Source organism: Liolophura sinensis, chromosome 8 (assembly GCF_032854445.1).
Source record: "Liolophura sinensis isolate JHLJ2023 chromosome 8, CUHK_Ljap_v2, whole genome shotgun sequence".
In the NCBI taxonomy this organism is placed as follows: domain Eukaryota; kingdom Metazoa; phylum Mollusca; class Polyplacophora; order Chitonida; family Chitonidae; genus Liolophura; species Liolophura sinensis.
This window is the reverse complement of record NC_088302.1, coordinates 24,154,244-24,170,668: the sequence shown is the minus strand read 5'-3', so window position 1 is coordinate 24,170,668 and position 16,425 is coordinate 24,154,244. Positions and strand designations below refer to the sequence as shown.

At 40.4% G+C, this 16,425-nt stretch overlaps 1 protein-coding gene across 1 annotated transcript in view; it reads left to right on the top strand.

Annotated features, from left to right (window-relative positions):
• Window positions 1-2,606: 2,606 nt before the first annotated feature.
• The window catches only part of LOC135473347 (cadherin-related tumor suppressor-like), an 85,690-nt gene continuing 71,871 nt past the window's right edge, over window positions 2,607-16,425 (top strand). Inside the window, exon 1 of the mRNA XM_064753197.1 lies at window positions 2,607-6,876. Within this exon, the coding sequence (XP_064609267.1) occupies window positions 2,743-6,876 (4,134 nt within the window). The 5' untranslated portion in view covers window positions 2,607-2,742. The remainder of the gene's footprint in view (window positions 6,877-16,425) is intronic.

Sequence of the window (16,425 nt, the reverse complement as noted above, 5' to 3'; positions counted from 1 at the left end):
TTAGTAAATAACTGGAGCACTGTATGGGCATATTTATTTATTTTTTACAGCCAAGGTAAATAATTTTTCACGTACAACATATATGACGGCGATGAAATAGGTTTATTGATATGGAGGGAAATGGAATGACCGAAGTAATTAACTACCGCCCTTGACAAACTCCCTGACTTAAAGCCGCACGAGCAATATATACCTTCGAATTCTGCTCCCCAGACACTCAATGCATTTAAATAAATGGTTATTTAGATAGTAATAACCACACTGTTTTATCCACTAAATACCTACTTGTACATTTATGATACTCAATGATATGTGTATGATACGTGTACATTTATGATACTCAGTTTGACGTCCAGAGCAGACTGTAATAATGGGTAGGTATATGGGCAGATACGATATTGTTTTATTTATCGTATCTGCCCATAAACCTACCCATTATTAGACAGTGTGCTCTGGACGTCAAATTGAGTATAGGCTACAATTCACACGGTTCTCTATACCTTTTTCCTTCTCGAGTTTTAAGAAAGGGTGTGTTTAATATAAAATAAATAGGAAACATGGTTAAACAGAAAAATGTCGGTATATGTATATAACTTAATAACAAACATTAAGGTTATATACATTAAGTTAATTAGTAAATTGCTGTCTTAGTGACTACATAAATCAATATTTTTTAGGATTAAAAGGTTTATAATCTTTATCCGGAAAATTGAGGGAAGGAGTGGGCAGGGGTGGGGGGAGTCGTTAGAACTTTGTTACAGAACGTGAAAGAATGTCGAGCTGTTGTATTGTTTAATGTCTTCCGGCCCTTTGATCTATGTTTGTATCCAGCTGGGCAAGAGGTGGGTCATTTCTCTCCCACGATACTGTCCCACGGGAGTAGGAAGCAAAGGTGTCCTTTTGACACTGCAGTCGTCCTGTCTAGCACTTTCTACAGTCCTGCTGGGTTCACAACTAACAGTACAATTCGACAGACACATTATTGCGGGAATTCATACCATCTAACTGGACGCAACACTGTGAATACATACGTGATTCTTGTTTGAACAAGCCGATCAAGTTCTCTTTATGCTGCCTTTCTGGTTTGTCAATCAGGTATCCTAGGGGCGGAGCTTAGTGACGTCCCACACGCTCTACGGCGTGCGGCGAGTTCTACGAAGCATTTGTGTAGAACTAAGCTAGAGACCGAAGTTGGGTCTAATATTTTAAAGGTTTTTAACTGAATTTTTTGCAGAAAAACATGGATTACTTCAAGCAAGACGACCCACAAGGATGCTAAGGACTACTACGCATTCAGAGTGTTACGTCAATGGATTATTTAGTGCTTCATTCACAGAATTCGTGGTGATTTTACGACCCCGTGCATGGCCGATGGTGTTGACTGGGTTACCTGTGCCGCTAGTTGAGGCCGGCCAGCCCCGGCCAAAGGTAAGCACCGATGAAGTACCCTTATAGTTCTCCTTACCTGGTCCATGTCACATACAGGTTAGCGTCTCCTTGTATAGAGTAGATGGTTTTTCCTGTAATATTCGGTTGTTAGCGCAGAAGTAACCGAATTTTCATTCAAACTTCAGGTGCTTGCAGTGTCCAGAGTTCGGCAGTTCGACCAGCCAGCTAAGGCGATTCCGTGTTTACCTGTACCGTGTGAACACACCGGACTACCGAGGAAGATGGCTACTGTAAGGACTCCCAAAGAAAATCTGCCGTCCAGAACTTTTAACCGTGTTGTACGGTTGCTGTCCCTTCTGTTCCTGGTAAAATACGCCCAGGGACAAGGGCCTGGTGGTGGAAGGGTGGTTTTCAAAATTGAAGAAGGCCGGCCAAAAGGCTCAATAGTAGGCACGATAGCAACGCAAGAGGGATTTTCTTACTCTTTCAATGAAAATAATCCCTATTTCCAACTGAATAAAGACACAGGGACGGTTACGACGTCTGTTGTGATAGACAGAGATCTCTACCTCAAAATCGAATCGACTTACTAATTGTAGGAAGACATTTAACCCAGTCCCACATCTTACCCTATAGAAGTTTCTGTGAAAGTGTTAGATAAAAACGACAATGCTCCCAGTTTTCACAGAGCAGCATTCCGTCACCAATCCCTGAGAATGCTCGAAAAGGCACACCAGACCTTGATAGACACTGCTACAGATCCTGATGAAGGAGTAAACGGTACTGTGGGCAATTACCGCATCATTGCTTGGCAATGAGGACAGAAAGTTTATACTTGTAGAGCCCCAACAGCTCAGTCCATATATGTACATAGAAAACAGGGATGATTTAGACAGGGAAATTAGGATTTTTACCAGCTGAAAATCTCTGCCGAAGACGGCGGATCACCCAAGAAAGTGGGATACCTGTATATTAACATTACAGTCCAGGATGTAAACGATAACCCTCCCATCTTTGACCATAGTGATTACACAGCTAGCATTAATGAAAGTGCCGATGCTGGGACATCTGTGATTCGAGCCCATGCCACTGATCGGGATATGGGTCTAAATGCAGATATTACCTACTCCATTACGGACGAGACAAATCAGTTCACCATAGATCCAGACACAGGTGAAATCAGCAACACAGTCAAACGCTGACCAGCTTGTTTGTCACAGGGAGTGCCAGCGGTCAGTAATGTCCCAGTGCCATGCAGGAGCTGTTTTATGACGGTGGAAGCTCATGACGGTGGCACCCCATCCTTAACCGGAAGGGCCTACATCAGCGTTAACCTCATTGACGAAAACGATCATGAACCTAACATTTCGTTCACTTCACACCCCTGACGACACAAAATCATACTCAGCAGTAAACGAGAATGTGGAAGTTTCTCATTTGGTGGCCATCGTCAGTGTTCTTGATGCTGACCAAGGCTTAAATGGACAGACTACGCTGCGTATCATTCGAGGAAACGAACAGGGACATTTCAAACTGCTAAAGCGAGGCAGCTTTAACTTAATTCAGGTGGCAGGGAGGCTGGATAGAGAACGAACAAGTGTTTACAATCTCACATTGCTTGCCACAGATAAAGGATCTCCACCAAAAAGTTCCACTGCTTACCTTATTATTTATGTCAATGACGTGAATGACCATGCACCTGAATTCAGAGAGGCCAGTTACAAACAGACTCTTGGGGAATTAGTCCAGGAGGGAAGTTTTGTAGCCAGCGTGCTTGCCACAGATCTGGACAGTGGTGTAAATGCAGATGTTACTTATACAATACTGTCTGGTGATGCCAATGGGTGGTTCAAAATCGACAGCTCAACCGGATTGGTCACCACAGCAAAGCGCCTGGACTACGAAACTGCCTCAAGTTTGACACTCAATATCTCTGCAGAAGACGGAGCCATCTCCCCTCACAGAAATTTCACGACGCTGACCGTTACCATTGTGGATGAAAACGACATGATTCCCACTTTCAGCGAATCGGTCATCAACGTGAACATTACTGAAGGTACACGTTCCCCATTTCATGTCGCTACACCTGTCGCTCATGACAATGATCAAGGTAATAACGGGACTGTGAGATATTACCTGCATCAAAGTGTGAAGGACAAATATCCTGGAGCTTTTCGGCTTGTCGATGGAACATCACGCATTGAAACTCAAATAACTTTGGACAGAGAAAAGGTGTCTCATTACACATTGTTTCTGATAGCCCAAGACCAAGGTACACCACCATTGTCTTCCACTGCCACGATTCGTATCAGGATTCTAGACGTTAATGACAACTCACCTGTATTTTATCCTGAGCAATATTATGCCAGAGTGTTGGAGAACCAAGAACCCTCTACTTCAGTCACCAGTATAAGATGCACTGACTTGGACGAGGGGGTGAATGCTGAAGTCATATATGCCATATCTAAAGGTGATAGCCAAAGGTTTTCAATTAATCCAAGCACAGGACTGATAACTACATCAGTGAAACTGAACAGAGAGCAACGGTCGACATACAGCCTTACCATCACGGCCAAAGACAAAGGGGAAGTAAGCCGGACTGCCGAAACATCAGCCGTCGTCCATATAATAGTGGCAGACCAAAACGACGAAATTCCTGTCTTCTCTGGCAAACATTACGCATTCAGCATCCAAGAGGATGGGGATGGACAGCCAGTACAGACTGGGAAAAAGGTTGGCAATGTGACGGCCACCACACTGGACACAGTGGGGATTATCTATGATATTGTTGACGGGGATCCTCAAAACATCTTCACCATCAACTCCATGTCTGGTGTAATCACACGTAGCAAAAAGGTAGATCGTGAAGTTGAAGCTGTGTACAATCTTGTAGTCATCGCAACAGGTGGTATCATGTTTAGTTCAACTGTTGTAACTGTCATGGTGGAGGACCTGAATGACAACTCCCCAATCTTCCCTAGTGAAAGTATGGACGTAAGTGTTTTAGAAAATGCTGGAATTGGGTATGAAGTGGTTTTGGCCAAAGCTACAGATCAAGATGATGGCCCAAACTCACAAATCAGTTATACTCTTCAATCGGATGCTGGTAATACGTTTTCAATCCGTCCTGAATCGGGAATTATCTATGTAGCAAAACCCCTGGATGTCTCTGTGAAGAAGGAGTACTCAATGGTGGTGACTGCCTCTGATGCTGGAACACCAAGAAAGACGGCAACAATGGCTGTCCGCATTCATGTAGAAGATGTTAATGATCATACCCCAACATTCTCCTATCAGAACTATGAGGTGTCCCTTCTTGAATCTCGACCAGTTAATAACCGGTTTTTTAACCTCACTGCAACTGATAATGACTATGGACGCAACAGTCAAATTGTGTACAACATAACACGGGGCAATGATGGCGGCAGTTTCGGTATATTCCCTAGCGGCGTTCTGTACGTTGCCCATCCCCTTGACCGAGAGACCAGAGACTTTTATCGGTTGACAGTATCTGCTGTAGACCATGGTGAAATTCCCCGTAGTTCTTCCATGAACATTACTGTGCACATATTGGATGCTAATGATAATAAGCCGTTGTTTTTGAACACCACATACACTTTGTTTGTGGAAGAGACCAAGCCCGCCAGGACACTGATAGGATCTGTTAGCGCCCGAGATAACGACATTGGCAGAAACGCTGAAATTTCCTATTCTATGGCAGTCGAAAGTCACAACTTTTCCATTAACCTGCAGACTGGAGAAATATCTACTCTGGTTTCGTTTGACAGGGAAAAACTGATGGAATGGTCAGGAAGGGATTATGTTACATTTGACATTGTGGCTATGGACAACGGCATAACAAGATTGGAAGATCGTGCCACGGTGAATGTGTATGTTACTGATGTAAACGACAATGCACCTGTTTTCAGTAAGGCAATGTACAGTATACCTCTACATGAACAGGCCCCTGTGAACAGCCAGGTGTTGAAGGTGAGTGCGAGTGATGCTGACATTGGCCTCAACAGCTACATATCCTACAGCCTTGTGTCAGGTGATGGGTTGGATAAATTCAGTATTGATACGGCCTCAGGTGTGATTATCCTTACCAGCCGAATTGATCGAGAAACAAAAGACATGTATCACCTGACAGTTCTGGCAAGTGACAATGGGAAGAAACGCCAGAATAGTGCAACTGCCTTAGTCAGGATCTCTGTGGTTGACGACAATGACAACTTCCCCCAGTTTGTGCAAACACTTCTGGAAACCCACCTGATTGAAACAACTGCACCTGGCAAAGTGATCACGCAGTTTGTGGCTAGCGACAGCGATATTGCCAACAATGCTGCCATTTCTTACACAATCACCAGTGGAAACTCCACAGGGACCTTCAGCCTGGATTCCACAACTGGTAAACTGTACTTGGACAAGCCTTTGGACTTCGAGTCCCAGCAAACTTTTGCATTAAATATTACAGCGGAAGATTTCGGAAGTCCAAGACTTTCGTCATTTATCAGGTTCATTGTCAACGTGGATGATTATAATGATAATGCACCTGTATTTCCTCCTGGCCCTATTTTGAGGAAGGTGACTGAAGGACCATCAGTCCAGTCTCCAGTTGTCAAGGTTACGGCCACCGACTCCGACTCTGGTATCAACGGTCAGTTGCGATACTCCATCACAAGCCAGGACCCTGCTGGAGACCATTTCAGAATTGACAGTCAGTCTGGTATGATTTATATAAGCTCTGAAATAGACCGTGAGTTCTCAGACCAGTTTAATATTACAGTTGTGGCCACAGACATGGCTGAACCCGCGAGGATTCGAAAATCCGCTCGAAAGTCAGTTTTGATAATTGTCAATGATCGCAACGACAACAGTCCCGAGTTTGTGTCCATGGCTGCAGTGGGCATTGCGCCTAATGCACCTGCTAACACCCAGATTATGACGGTGTCTGCCATGGATGCAGATGCTGGTCGTAATGGTGAGGTTCGATACCGCCTGGTGACCGCTGATAGAAGTTTGTTTGCGCTGGATTCCGAGAGTGGGGTGCTGTACCTGAGTTCTGGACTTCCATCGCAGCCTTTGTTGCACGAGGTCACAGTTCGTGCAGAGGATCAAGGTGTGCAAGATTCGCTCGGTCAAAATCATTCCAACATGAAAATCACTATCTTTGTACGTTCTAACCTAGCGAATGGGCCCAATTTTGACCAGGCTTCTTTTGGAGGTAGTGTTTTTGAAAACATGGCTGCCAACACAAACATCCTTACAGTCAGTGCTTCGTCCACAACACAGTCTCCTGTGAAGTACTACATCACAAAAATTGTGTCTAGTGGAATTTCTCAGCCACAGTATTTTCAGATAAATGAGAATAGTGGCCAGATATCGACCACTAGGCCATTAGACAGGGAGAAGGGCTTCAGTTTCTTTGATGTGGAAGTTTACGCTGTGGAAAGTTCTGGCTCTGGACCAAAGACTAGAAGTGTTCAGGTGAGTGGTGATATTTCTTCATGTTGTTGTGTTTTTATGAAATTACATATCCTAGCCATACATACTGTCATATTGGTTTCAGGTGTTCATAATTTTGATCATGTTTTATCTGCCCTTTTTGATGGGAGAAAGTTTTAAGCATATGAAAAAATGCTAAGTTTTAGGTGAAGTGCATTAATTCTTGAATCAATTCAAAGCTATAATACTTGTTTCAAACTTACTTACTTGCATTAAACGCTTTGAGAGTATATTTGTATTTATGCATATAAGAACAGAGAATTTAGTACACGTATAGCAAGATAGAATTTTTCTATGGCTAGATTTTAACACCTGTAATAATTATAAGCACCTAGCCCTTACAAGTATGTAAGCAAAATTAGAAATCCTTCAGAATGCAAAGCAGTAAAATTATTTATTTATTGAAACCGTTAAGAGAAGGGTATCAGAAGCTGGATGTGTGGTTCCCAAATTGTACAGCAGGGTATAAAACCTGTTCAATTTGCCAATGTGGTTGTTAGGTTACAGTAGTATGCATTAAGCAAAACTCACCTTCATGACACACTCTAATTAGTCCTTATCAATCAGGAGCACTAGAGTCTATCCGCTAACTTGTGCAAATTCTCGTTAATTGATACAAAAAACAGGACGTAATGATTATGATTTTTTGCATGATAGCTACATGTAAGGGTTTTGGGGGGGGGGTGGGGATGTGTACTTGTATGTTCGGAGAGTGGATAGCTGGAACGGGAAGAGGTGTATTGATTAGCTGAAGTGTTTTTACAGGATTGCCTGTCACTTTGCGAGAGGGTGCAGTGTGGCTGTTGCGTGCCTGTTCACCCTACAATATCTAGGCTTAAACGCTATACCTGGTTAGCGGGACAGGGGTGTTTGAAATCACCTTAATGTGCCTGGATAGGTGTGTGTCAGTTTATACAGTACTTGCAGCTCTAACGGGACACATTGTCAGGTGCTTCTGAATGCTATATACACGTATTGGCTTGTTTGCTCAATGGGGTCAGGGCAATGAAAAGATTTTAACAGTCATTCAAGTTATTAGTAACCTGAAGCCAGGTCTTCTATCATGGAACCACATGTCAAAGTTTAGCCGTTTTTCTCGCAGAGTAAATATCATGATGGGCCCTTTGTTGAGCGGCCATGGCTGACTGCGGTCAGACAATACAGATCTATATGCACCCAACCTCTACTGACCATTAACTGCTATCTTATGCCAACAAATACGGCATTAAACTACCTGGCATTAACACCTGTGCAAATGTAAATGTGAGGGTTGTAATGTTAAGATTTACCTTTAGGTGTGTAGCATGAGCAATACATAGTGCAATATGTCCTTTGTCCTGCATATTCTGTATTTCACCTTAACTATGGCGTGGAAAAATGTACAAATTAGTTCTCAAAAGCATGTAAAGGGCTCAGAATAGTCAAAATAACACTTTTGATGTTAAAACTAATGTTCAAGCTTTCAAACTTCACAAGAAACTCTTATGTGGCACTACAGGGTGGATGGAGCAATCAGGATCAAACAATGTATTACTTAAAAAACTTAAGGTGAAATACAATATATTATTTTTTTTCTTGTCCAGTGAAGGTGATACTCCCTCAGATTATAATGATACATGCACCTTAATTACTCAACCTTTTTGTATATGAAAGAAGAACTTTCAGTGCAATTTATTCATATTTTTCAGTTAATTTTGGACACAAAACCTCTTGGTTGGATTGGTCAGTTTCAGGGCTTTACAACTGTATAATCTTATCAGTCAACACGGAATAACGCCGTCAGAATATGCTTGAATAAATACCCTGCAAACATGTGAAAAGATTAAAGAATGACAGTATATTCTGGCAATGCTCTTCAAAGTACATAGATTTGCATGTATTTCGTTAGCCCAAATCAGGTCACTCTTAAGACGGCATTCAACAAGGCCAGTCTGGACAGTTTTATGGCATATGTTTAGAGAACACAGAGGGCTGATTTTATATGCAAATTTAGTGTTGGCCTTAATGGTCAGTCTGTTAGGTTGTACTGATGACCAGCGTGTGCCGCTTGTTTTTTGTTGATTCTGTCCATGTTCATACTCATTGCTCTTGTTATTTTTAGACAGAGCTGATTGTTGTGTATATGTAGATGTTTATACTTGCACATGTATGAGGACTGTCTGTCCTAATTCAGATATTTGACTTTGTAGTTTTTTCGTAGGGCCAGCATATCTAAGCCCGAGGCTGTTTTCTGGCTCTTGTCAAGTGTGTTTAATAATAATGGCCCTTAGATGGCCATGATCATCGCATTATCACTCCACTAAATCTTACCTGGCTTTTACCTGTATGACATTGCTTAACTCCACAACCCATAAATGAATTTTCATTCGACAGGTAGTACCTGAATGCTTGTTTGTCTATTGTTTTGAGGTTTACTGGCTCATATGAAAGATAATTAATGAAAGTCTTACATGTAGTTCTACTCAAGCCTTTTTTTTGGGAAAACTGTTAAAGTATTTGTATGCATGTTGTCTTAATTTTAAGATTGCAAATTTCAGGGTGGTTAAAACTGCTTAAGTCAAACATGATAGTTTTTGTTTTGAATGTATATACTCACTGACAGTACACGTTTATATATCACAAATTTCATGTTGAAATGTAAAATCTATCCAAAACATATAATACCTTATACAGTATGCCAACACTGTGAGGCAAGAGCAGTAAAAATAACGTAAGTGTAATATTTGCCAGCTATAAATGGACATGTGTGTACAGTTCAGTTCATTGCATTTAATGTCTGAGGTGTAAGTATATTGGATCATCCACATTCACACCAGCCAGATATTCAGTGTGTCATGTCAGTGTACTAAGGGCTGATTCACTCTACTGTCAGGGCTGCACAGGTGAAAACTGTCTAGCTGCTGAGCATCTGCGTATTGATTAGCTTAGATCAGTGTTTTTCATGTGTTGGTGCATCGTGAGCTATTTGTACGTACATGTACCTGGGCCCTTTTGTCCCCAACAAGACCTTTTACTCTATGGTAAACCCTGAATCACCCTATGTGCTCCTCTCAGTTTTCATCTCCACTGAAATACTTCAAAAGTTGGCAAGGACTTATTTGATTAAAGACACGTACAGTGTTCCCGCTGAACGTGCCCTTTGAATAGGGGGGTACTCCATATGGCAGCTAAGCTTGTCAGGCTTCTGGTGTCATGTGGGTATGGCCTCGACTATTATGCACCCCAGGCTGGTAACCACTGTCTTCAGGCATATGGAAGGACCATGGGAGACAAAATACACCTAGGCACATCTGCCTTTATCAAGCCATGCCCATACAGAAATCCATGGTCAACCAACAGAGGGTACAAAAGAAATCCAACCGTATATGAGAGCAGAGTAATTGTAGGAAGACAGTATTAGTGTGAATAAGTCGCTGATAAAGACGAGTGTTTTGTAAAGCAACACTGTGAGAACTTGATATCGTTCTGCGGCAGGTATAGTTCTTTCACTTGTCGCAGAATCGGGACCTGTTCACAGTCAGGTAGTGCAGTGCTATCCTATGGCAGTGCAGATGCCTAATAACTGCCCCGCTCCCCTTATCCTGTAACTCCCCCCCCCCCCCCCCCCCACCCCAACCATTGTGACTCTGCATGTGCGAGGCTGGCTTACCTGAAAAGATCACTTTCACATTTGTAATATGGAGCATGGACCACATGTGTGGATAGTTGTCTTCAGCAGGCAATGCCAGGCAAGTTATAATGAGATCCAAAACCACAGTTATTTACATGACCAGTCATTCTGAAGAACTGAGGAACTTAATGTATTAAATCTGATCGCTCATGGGCACACCAGCTGTGTATACAGTTTATTGTGGAAATTACAAAAATTAAATCACAACAAGAATTCCGATAAGATTTCTGAGTCTTATACAGTGATGGACTGTGGTCATCAAAACATATTTTCACATCTTACACAACTTGAAAAGCAGTTAAAATAGTTTGCGAAATAGTTTAGTTGTGTATGCTTGTCTGGTTGGAGAATCTGGTCAGTTGGTTGAATCCTGACCCAATTAAAGTGGCCAGTTTTAAATCGTACATGTTTGTAATACTATACGTGCATCTGAATATGGTTTTCCTCAATTGACATATTCAGATTTAGGTAGTTTTCTGCAATCTGTCCTATTCTGTGCACTGTACAAGTATATTCTTCATCCCAGACCCTGGTTTCTGTCACGCCCCTAGAACATGTGTTCGTAGGCTGGAAATCCTCAGCAAATAAACTTTTAGACATGGACAGTTGCCAGACAGTACATATATGGACAACTTGAAATGCTATTTTCTTCGAGTGACCCTCCCGCTGCCATTTTTTCGGCCTGTTGCAGGAATTTATGAGATGAAGGAGCTGACATTGTAACAGTGCCTCTCAACTTCGCCTCTAAACTGTCTATTGATCATTGGAAAAGGGTGTCATGTGGAAGATGTTCCTTGAGAAAGATGCTAAGTCTTTAGTGGCCTTGGTGAACTGTTTATTTTGTCCCATCAGAAATACAGGCCTTTGTGCTCGGAACACAACAAACAAGCGGCTAATGCAATCAGAGGGAAGGTTTTCGGGGCAGTGCTGTGAGCATAACGTGATCTTAAGTCAAACTTCCCTTGATAAAACAAACTTTTTTATCCTGTACCCATTGATTTAGCCAGAGCCCTTGCTATCTATGCAACCCTATTGTTGTTTCTGAGTCTGAGGGTGGAGAGCAGACATGATATGTACCTCAAGTATTCTTCAAGGGTACATCTTCAGCTCTTAACAATTATCATATATTTATAGATGTACACCTGTTTTACTGTGCTGCTCAGATTAACAAATACAGATGGTCATTTCTACATAAACAGGTGTATATCTATATCTATATATATACATAAGCTTATGTACTTGTGTGTTCTCGGTCCTCCGTGGCTCAGTCGGTTAGCGCGCTAGCGCAGCGTAATGACCCAGGAGTCTCTCACCAATGCGGTCGCTGTGAGTTCAAGCCCATCTCATGCTGCCTTTCTCTTCAGCCGTATGTGGGAAGGTCTGCCAGCAACCTGCGGATGGTTGTGGGTTTCCTCCGGGCTGTGCCCGGTTTCCACCCACCATAATGCTGGCCGCCATCGTATAAGTGAAATATTCTTGAGTACGGCATAAAACACCAATCAAATAAATAAATCAAATTGTGTGTTCTGACAAAGTATATTGTACTTGTGTCTATTACATGTGCCTGTGCACATGACCTCATATAGAAGGAGATAATTTTTTTTCTTTTTGGAAAATTTGATTAAATCAGTGGGGGTTGAAATCATGCGTACATTCCTGAGAATGAATTTAGTCTGTGGCAATTTAATTCATCAGGGCAATGTGAACAGAAATATGAAATATTCCGGTGCTGTTAATAAATTTTGATTTGTAAATAAGACACTGAAAATAGTTACAACTACTTGTAGTGCAAGTAAATACAAGAAATTTATAGTTAACATGAAAACATTACACTCATGCTTGTGTAATATTAGTAGTATTTGTGTTCTCAAAAGATTTACCACACCTACAACGGGAGTGACTCACTTCACTTGACAGGCTCAGGGCTCTGACAGCTTTAAGGTGTGAGGATATTTTTTTTCCTGTATTGGCATTGGCAAATATTTCCTCAAGGCATTGTGAAAACAACTGTGAAATTTTGATGGCTAATAAAGTCTTCACTTTTTTTTTCTTTTCTACACCTTTACCTCTAGTTAGCCTAAAGCTGTGTTTTACTGCCCCGTACCTGGCCAGTGCTAAGTGTTTTTGTCCTCTGGCCACCTAGACGTCCATATTTCCCTTTAGGTCTAACTGTTAAACATAAATATGGACCTCTATGAAAATTTATTTATTAATTTGTTTGGTGTTCTACGCCGTACTCAAGAATATTTCACTTATACGATGGCGGCCAGCATTATGGTGGAAGAGCCTGGCGAAAATCCACAACCATCCGCAGGTTGCTGACAGACTTTCCCACGTACGGCCGCAGAGGAAGCCAGCATGAACTGGACTTCAACTCACAACCGTCAGCCTTTATCAGTGCGATTTGATAAACTTTTATCCAGCTACATGTAGGATGGTACCTCTCCCCAAAACTCTTAATTTTATGTTTGAAGAAATAGCTGTAAAAAAATATGTACAGTACCTGAATTAAAATCATAATATTTATTTGATTTAAGTAATGTGTTATGATTTAAAATGGATATAAGAGAACATAAAGAACGTGCATTGTATATGTACAGCATAAATTATCCATACATATTTATATAAAAAAATAATGACATCATAATACAAGTTCAATCAACTTTAACATTTCTTACAGCACGCAACAAGTCTGTGAAGGCCTCCAGATAAAAAAAAAACATTGCTTGATTTTGTTCAAATACACAAAATCGCAAAATTGTCAAAATATAAATAATAAATATACTTGCACAGTGAAGGTTGAATAACACAAATATTTTTCTTGTGAGAGGTGAAAAATTTTTATGATGTTAAACCTTTAGTGTGCTATATCCTCTATATTAACAAAACTTTAAATAAGCTCAATAAACACATCACAGTAACGTACATATATACATACAGTATATAGGTAAGTATACTGACCACATACTTGTATATTTGTACATGTATATTTTCTCACGCTAAGTACACTGGTTGTACAGGTCAACTCCACTCAAATTTGGCACCCTAGGTATGCCATTAATTATTTGTACATTGCTCTGTTGTTGCTTTTTGTTGTGCTCTGGAGAATTTTATTTCCCTTGAGAAAATTTAATTATTCACTATGATATTGTTTTAGTATAAAACATCAGGAAATTCAATTGTTCACTGTGATGAGGTACAATTACATGTACATACATGTAGTGAATACTTCACTTGCAGTGACAACATTTTTGTTAATTATAACTTAAACAACCTTTTAATTAAGTATCTTTCCTGTTTATTGTATAATGACTTGACTTGAATCTTGTGCCATACTGGCCTTACAGTTTAGATTGTTGACAAAACAAGATCTACCGGTAATTCATGAATACTCTTCAGATGTCTGTAATATTTTCCAAGATGGACAGAAATTACAAATATTTTTGCCCTTGACAGTGCTATCACACTCACAAACCTGCTGATTTTTTTTAACCACAAAGGCGTACTGACAAAGATGACAATTTATTGTAGAAATTAGATAACGCATCACTTCAAGCATAAGCCCCATTTACATCAAGTGTTTATTTTTTTTTATGGAAGACACTTTGCTGTGCGCACGCCTTTGCTTTGTAATATCTTTCTTGAGGGAGATTTTTGTATTGTTGAGCCCTTTATGTTTGAGATGTTGCACAAAAAATTTTGATTGTGGGAGGAAGCCATTGGCGTTTTGTGCTCTCTGGTGCAGACTGGAGCAATTTGTGAGGGGTATTAGATATAGAAATTTCTCCCCTTTGTTAAGAATTTGGCACTTCATTGCGGGATTTCTTGAGGTTAGTCTGGCTGAACAAAGAATTATGTGTACAGCTTTGAAGTTCCCTCCAGTGTACTTGTATTGGTCTGCCTACCTGCCCTCCTCCATCTTAATATAGCTTTTAATAATAGGACGATGTGATATAAATTGTAAAGTGTATTGCTGGCGGGCATGTTTTAATGGTGAGAAGGGTAAGCTTCACAACTGACTGGGTTCTGTTAGCATGGTCCTGTGCCAACCAGCTAACTCTGCTTACCTGCTAACGATCCTTAAGGGTTACGCATGTATATCAGGCCACAGAAATTTATTTCTGTTCTTTTTCCCTATACAAAGTTTGCAAATAAAAATGTGGACATATACTTTTGCCAAGCAGAATGAATTTGCTTAAGCAAATCAATTATTCAAACAAAAACTTAACAAACCTTGTGGCTCGCAGATCTTAATTTTTGTTTATAAATTTATCTTTACTAATGACTGTTTCTGCTCCAGTTAAAACTTTGATGTTCTGTGAAATGCATGCAGTGTAGCTAATTTTTATGCTCTGAAAAATGCTGGCATTCTTTAAAGTGTAAGTAATGTGAGATTTATTCTCTGATTAAATTCAGATAAACTTTACCTCTTTTGATGCTGGCCAATACATTAGCCTTCTGTAATTCTCTACAGTAACACATACACAATTCATGCCTCGAGACCAATAAAACATGTAATTGCAATTGTCACCATGCACCTATTCTTTGTCAGTTTGTTTCAATGTGTGTTGTGGTATTAAACAGTTCTGGTATTAAACTGTACGTGATGTTTATATAAATCTCTACACATGTGTCTCTACTTTTTTTTCTTTTTTTTTTTTTTGTATGGCTAATTAAAGTGCTACTTCAGTCCTAACAGGTTGAAATATTAAACTGATATGAGGGATACCCTATGGAATATACATGTAGCTGGCACCACGGTTCAAACAAATTTATGCTGAATAACGCTGTTTAACCCCTATAAGTGAAGAGTCCTGCAAAACAAAATCTGCGGTAGTTTCCATAAAATTTTCCCGATGTGATGTAGTAATATTCCTCATGTGACAATGAATCAGACTGATACAATGTCATGTAAGGCAGTTCGGATGGTATGCACGATTGAAAGTACGACGTCGTTTTTTCAGTATAAGTCAGTGATGGGTGACGTCAAGTGTTCTTGCATGACGTCACACTAGGCAAAATTGGCAACGGCTGAAAACTCCTGTTTCTGTATTATCCTCCCGAACTAACAATAGCGGCTTTAATACAGTGCATTTTATCTACAATTTAAGAAAGCAATTCTGACTTCATTTAACCTTGTCTTTTGGACGTATATGTCTTAACACTAAAATAGCTCTTTAATGCAATGTTAGGCAATTACTTTTGGAAAAAAAATTAAAGCCAACAGAGAAATAAACCTGATGTCTCAGATTCTGTAAGGATGTGTGATCAACTGTTTTTAGGATTCCCTTGTGTGCTTCTTAAAGTATATTTTAACACAAACGTACCAAACTTAAGGTGAAATACAATATTTAAAACACATGTACCTTGTTACAGAGATTTTGTAACCTTTTTGTTTTTGTGCTACATAAATACAGTACATACACATGTACTTCTCTGTCTGGAAATTTCAAAGAACACCAATTGTAGCAACCAAACTATTTGGTGATAACACAGAATGTACATGTATGCCTCCATGCTGTGGCACATGAGCAGCTCTGCACACATGTACATATCTCTTGATATGGAAATAGAGGTGTACAAGGTATGGGTCTGCTTGCCATAACACCAGAGTGCATGGGATCAGGATTAAAAAAAAATTTGAGATTGATACGAATCCATCCAACAAAGGAATAATTTCCACCTGGTGAACAGTTTGTGCGGTACAAAGGCTGATAGAGAGCATTGATCTCTGACCACTGGCAGCAATAATAGCCTGGTCAGAAATGCCTATAAGAGGATTAGCACTGGTCGAAGCTAAAGGCAGAAAACTCCGGTACATCACACTGTACCTGAGCAAGCGGAATTTCTCACCTGGATGC